This window comes from Varroa jacobsoni, unplaced genomic scaffold (assembly GCF_002532875.2).
Source record: "Varroa jacobsoni isolate VJ856 unplaced genomic scaffold, vjacob_1.0 scaffold_1048, whole genome shotgun sequence".
NCBI classification, from domain to species: Eukaryota; Metazoa; Arthropoda; class Arachnida; order Mesostigmata; family Varroidae; genus Varroa; species Varroa jacobsoni.
In genome coordinates, this window is record NW_019213950.1 from 1 (window position 1) to 6,187 (window position 6,187).

The following is a 6,187-nucleotide window of genomic DNA, read 5'->3' on the forward strand; positions in this document are numbered from 1 at the left end:
TTAGGCTAGGCTAGGCTAGGCTTTAGTGGAATTCCTCCTAATTTTATTTCATACTGTGCTTACATATCGTTGTAGAATTTTCAGCTCAAATTAAAAAATCTGAATAGCAATTTCTAGAACGTTTATTTTACAGAGCCGGGACTACACCGTTAAGTAGGTTTTGTACTCCTGTTACTAACCTACAAAAAAGCAACGACTGAAATAATTGTTCAGTGCGTCGATAGATAAGGACAAACACGCGTCAGATCGCTAGCACAACTTACACACAGCCAATGCAGATGTGTGTAATAATATTGAGGCCTAAATTTAGCTATTTTTTTTTATTTATAAGTTAGCGAATGTCATTGGAAACGCTGATCTTTCCTAGTGCCTATGGGTATTTTGGTGGCTGACAAATAGGTATGTGGTGAACGGTCGATTAAGAGAGACGTTCAGACCAAGGCGTTGCTCCATTGTGCATACACTACAGTATGCATTACATTTCTCCTTTACATCTCCATCCGATCTGCAGTCAGATACAAGTCCCAATAGTGTGCGCTGGGCAGACTTACTAATCATTTCGAATTCAATAGGATACAGCAATTATTAGATCTACTATGAAATACTATAAAGATTAAAAAAAAAATTATATCCCATTGAATTTGAAATGAGTCGGGCAATCATATGCTGCTCTTATTATTTACTGACAGTTAGTCGAGCGAGCACTGACTGACTAACGTCGTTCGTGTTCCTTAGTTTTCGGATTCCGATACAGATAGTAAAAGGACAGGCGGGTCATGATAGCTTTATTTAATATTACCCTAGCGTTGCTCTGATATTACCCTAATAATAATTATTACTATTAGGGTGATAATCAAGAGGATTATTAACATTGTGGAAGCCAGCGAGTGTGAAATACGTGACGAGTTCTTGGCGAGCACAGCAATGACCGCGATCGTTCGACCAATGCGGGTGCGGGGAACTAATTCTAATGAACCGAACATTCTAACCAATTCTAGTCAGCCAAACGACTGATGGTAAAGATATAGGGTAATATTAAAAATAACAATAGTAATACTAATTTAGGATAAAAGATCATATTAATATCCTCATATTACCATAATATTAGCCTAATAACAGCTATTGACAATATTCAAATAATAATTATTATACTTACATATTGTACTGCATTATAAATGATGGCTACCATATAATGTAGAGAAACTTATTCTATTGACGCCACTTCTAAATGCCGATATTCTTGCGAGAAAAAATCGATTTACGAAGCTGTTGCTATGTTGGAATAATTTGTATCTGGCCGCGATCTACATCGTATTAGATGTGCCATTGATTGGATATGAAACAACGATACATTTATTTTTATAGAACCCCCAGACACACCGCCTGGGCCATAAAGCTGACGTATCGTGGTGTTCTTTTTTATTGACAATTCACCCTAACGTATAATAGGCGCGTAACTTTGCGGTAGCAAATAAAGCCGAAATTTTGATCATATCTGATATGGCACGACCTTTAACAACAACAAAATAGGACGGTCTTCGAACTAACGAAGTCCTTCAAGCCGCACAACGATTAGTTAACGATCTCGGAAGTACGTACATGAACATGCAAACAGAACGCTTCTGAAAGTACGGAAGGGGTCGGAGTAGCGACAATTTCGTCGTTTGTTAACCGAAGCGTGTGACACGTTCTCAGCCAATGCAATGCGTGATTATTGTTCTGGCCAGGCTTGGCCTAAAACAACACATGAGTGAAGCATCCTTGGTTACAGCTGTATAAAGCAGTAACAAACTGTTCCACAGGATTGCTTGAAAGATGTCAAAGAACTGGCTATTCTTAAACGGAAAATATTTGTTTACGCCTTTTTGTTTGCTAATGGATGTCTGCTTTTGATGCACGAAGCAATGTTTGTGTGTAGCCCGATATGACGTATTCCATGCGGCATATAGGCAAAATTAGTTTACCTTGTTAGTTCTAAATCTAGTTCCTAAGCTAGAAATTGTGTGGTCTACCGTGAACTTTATTCCCAACGAAAAGTAAACGATTCATCCATAACATGTAATAAACATTCACCTTGTAATCCAGTAGACATTCGTTCAGCCGTATATATCTACCACACAGTAGACTATATTCGGATGGTTCCGAAGGGAAAATATCATTACCCAGTGAATGTTCCTGGTATAAGATAATGAATTTGAATCTGTAGATTCGATGAGGGTCTTTAAGTTTCAAATCGAAAACTTATTGAACTTGAATTTCTTTGTGCTTCTGGTTTCTCCTCTAATTTTTCGTTCATATTTCTGCAGTTCTTGATTGATGCAACAAGTCAATCATAACAGGTATCCTAAAAAAATTCACTACATACGTGTGAGAGGAAAATAACCAATCAGAAATGTCTGTCGTGTACAGTTGAAGCGAACGAAGGCAGAACTGCTCAAACGCTCGGCGGTGAACCTCCTTATTGGAAGTAACATACGGAAGTTCAAACCGTGAAAGAGGCTAGCTCTTTTGTATATCAAAGGCATACAAAACAGAAAAACGTGTCATTATTTAAAAAATCGAAGGTATTGCGGCTGTATATATAAGTAATGGTTTGTTCGTATTAGAATTCAGCTTTTTTCCTGAGATTGTTATTGTCGTTGTTGTGTTTTAATCGGCTGAAGCGAATCTAAAAACCAGTCCTATACTTTCTGAGGATATTTAAAAAAAAAAATGCAATGTTTCATATGCCTTATGTGGCTTATAAAATGCTTTGTCGTCTAATCAACAGCCAAACAAAAAAAATTTCCACAAAATAGAAAATAGCTCGAACTAGTGAGGTGCGCTCTGTGCTCGATTCTGTAGACTGATGTCATACAAACTGAATGTATTTAAAACCACTGTATTTTTAAGAAGACGGCTGAAATTTCAGGTCCCCGAAATTCTCCAAATTTTTCTGGGGAAATCTCAGGAAATAATACATTTAGTAGATGATAGATTATTCTAAAGCCATTAAACTCAAGCACGATCCATTCGAGACATAGCTATCTCACGTGATATGGGTGTGACCATAAGGTTAGTGGTTAAGTTTATCTACTGGTGACCGGTTGTTTGTTGCAGTTTTTTAGAGCTATTTATGAAAAATTCATTCCTGCTTGCGAAAAGCAGAACTTATTGTTCAGTTTTTGCTGGCCTTTCATGTGGGGACCTGCGTAGGCGAGTCGTCCATGATGCCAATTGAAGCCTTGTGACGAGCTGAGTCAGCACGTCCTTATACCCAGAGACGAGTTTTCATGGCGAAGGAGGATGGAATACGATGAATATACCTGTAACCTTAATTTTTACTAATGTTAATTTTTTTCTAGCAACATTTAAAGAGAACGCGAGCACCAGCATTGCCACATACGCCGATGTCATAAAAGTGCAATTTGCAAAGTACCCAGGGAAATCAGGGTGCGACTACAACTATAGTTCCTAACTTAAATAAGAGAAAGTGTTGTTTCTACACAAACGATGCTTCAGCCGAACCAATGTACGACATCCAATGTACAAAGTGAGTTGATTTTTTTCTCTCCGAATATCCGTGCCATTTTTAGTTTTGAATTTTCTGGGCCTTTTTGGGACCTTTTTCACAGATACCTCCAATAAGTTGTAGCGAACAGACTATATGCAAATTTTTTTGCCTGATAAAATGGCGGCTGAGGGTTTACAGGGTAGTCTATATCATTCTTGTTATTAATTCAAGCCTTGCAACGTATAATTGATCTTTTAGCTATGATCGAGTCTTCGCCGTGAAACAACCGAAAAGGACAAACCTAACGTTAGCTTCTTAGGCTTATTTTAGCTCATCCCCTTATTATCCTATTTTTAATTAAAAATTCTATGAAAAACAACTAGTTCTGAAACGCTAATATAGCACATAAAGATAAAGAAAACTAGTTTTAACTATATAAAGCACTTTCCCCGGGAAACGTTTCTTTCTCGAGCGTCCAAAGTGCCCCACAGCTTTAGGCTATGGAATATCATAGGACCCTGCTTAAACTACGGAGGTTGTGAGGCGCGCTTGGCTTCCTTTCTAGCCACACAACGTCCAAATAGACATTATTGCTTTATATATACATCATTGGTACACTTTCCATTAGACTTCCTCATTATAAACATGCTTTTTTATGTAAAAAAGGATCTCCAAAGGAATATTTTTGCCCGAATACCAAAATCCGAACGCGCGGCTTGCAAACCGGCTTATTATACCAGCCTCACTATCCCTCGTCTATTATTGAAACAGCTCTCTTAGTCTTCAATGATGCTAAATTGTCGGATCGTGTTCTACAGGATGTAGTCGACCTCCCTGGGTTCAAGCACGTCAATGCTAGAACGATTGCCGCCAAAAAGTGTGAACATGATCAGTTACATCCGTGCCATTAAAATATTACCGTTCCCTCTCAAATTTTGGTTATATACTAAGGAACTGACTGTTACTTAGGCTTATACACAAATCTGAGCATGCAATTACCTTAGGAAACAATTGTATGAATTACTGGGTGCAAATAATTTGTTGTGAAAGGAAAAATACCAACACTTGTAGGCAAACGACCTGAACGTATTGGTATTTTTTCTATTCTATCGTATTTTCACTCGGCCTGATACGGTACACGTGTGAATGTTTTACACGCACAAACTGCTTAATTAAGAAGACATTTTCATTTGGAAAAAGAACCAATTCGACCTGAATTGCTTCACAGAAGCAGGAAAGGGTGTATGGTATCATTTTTTCATATCAACGTGATGGCTGCGTAAGGCATCGACCGGCCTGTTTATAAATTAAGGCAAAACTAATATCCAGATATTTGAATCTAGATTATGCTAGTTCACTTCGAATTCGATTACGTAATACTATACAAATTATAAATAACTAAAAACTAGCGGGTCGTAATCCCTGAATGTGTTTGGGGAAGCTGGCATTCAATAAAATATCAGGTAACGTCTCTTAACAGTGAAGACGTTGCAGAACTTCTAAGAATGACAGATTAGCTGATTAAAATATCTATAGGGCGTAATTTATTTGGTGGCGCGACATTCGAAAAAGGAAACACGCGTGATTTGATTATTGTCCGGATAAACACGGACTGTAGATTTATTATGATGTCAGTAATCAGCGATTCGTCCACGTTTAAAGCCGGTATTGTCCCTTTATCCAATAGTATCGATTTGCGGGGCTTGAATTAGTAACCCATGTCTTTTCCAGTCAGAGGCTCAGCTGGCCAAGCTGCTACTCAGCGTTGTTCGACAGAGATCTCTGTTAAAATGTGCTTAGTAAATTCCGCCTCATCCTTGACTCAGCGTGATACTATAATCGCATATGCAATAAATAGAATTGTGTCACCTCTCTACGATTAGAGCGTAATTAAATATTTATTAACATAGAGTTGTTTCGAAACTGCAAAATTAAAAAAGGTAATATTAAAAAAAATGTTCGCTTTCCCTTTCACGAAAGCTACGAACATGCTCTTCCTTCCGTGAAAACACGGCTGACACGTCAGATGTTTACGACTTAAAAACCTAACTCATCAACATTTGTATGGTAAGCACTGTGACACACAGTGCTTACCATACAAATGTTGATGTTACAGTAAGCACAGGTGAGTACAAGCGAACAAGTTTATGCATAAAAATGGTAAAAAGAAAAAGTCATACCTTATTGGCATGTAAAAGAACGCTACACATTGCCTTAAGATTGGTCGAAATTTTCCTAATTCTTGCCGGGGCTAAACGTGTGCCTGGTAAGGCCGATGAAATCTGTTTTGTCTATAGGTCCGTCGTCGACCCCCTTGAGCTTTTGAGTTTTGCGGTTAATTTGCTTCATACGAGGAGGCACCGACGGCACGTCGTCCGAGCGACCCTGGTGGTCTGAAAAACCCAAAAAATCTCGTCGTTCAAGACTGTCCCGAGGATGATGGCGGATCCGCTTGAAACCATCGCCTACAAAAAGAAGTAAGCGAGCAGAGTTGTCGTACTTGTTAGACTTGTTATAGCTAGTTAGATAAAGACGCTTCGATACAACAAACAGCAAGCATCCCTGCGAAACTTCAGTTGGTTCGAGTTGTACATATGCCAGTTTAACGAGTAGTAACCTGACATTAGTAATTTCTCCCCATGAGGAGTGTCGTACGTTTTGGGTTGAGTTGGGATATGTACGTCGAACGTTGTC

General features: G+C 38.5%; 1 protein-coding gene across 5 annotated transcripts in view; it reads right to left on the bottom strand.

The window, feature by feature from the left end:
• Positions 1–5,078: 5,078 nt before the first annotated feature.
• LOC111266074 (uncharacterized) overlaps positions 5,079–6,187 on the bottom strand; it is an 11,745-nt gene continuing 10,636 nt past the window's right edge. For 2 of the 5 annotated variants that reach the window (XM_022843235.2, XM_022843234.2), the window contains one exon: positions 5,079–5,958. In XM_022843235.2, coding sequence (XP_022698970.1) covers positions 5,729–5,958 — 230 coding nt within the window. In that variant the 3' untranslated portion in view covers positions 5,079–5,728. The remainder of the gene's footprint in view (positions 5,959–6,187) is intronic. The other 3 variants (XR_002683854.2, XR_002683853.2, XM_022843236.2) reach the window with 3 other exon arrangements.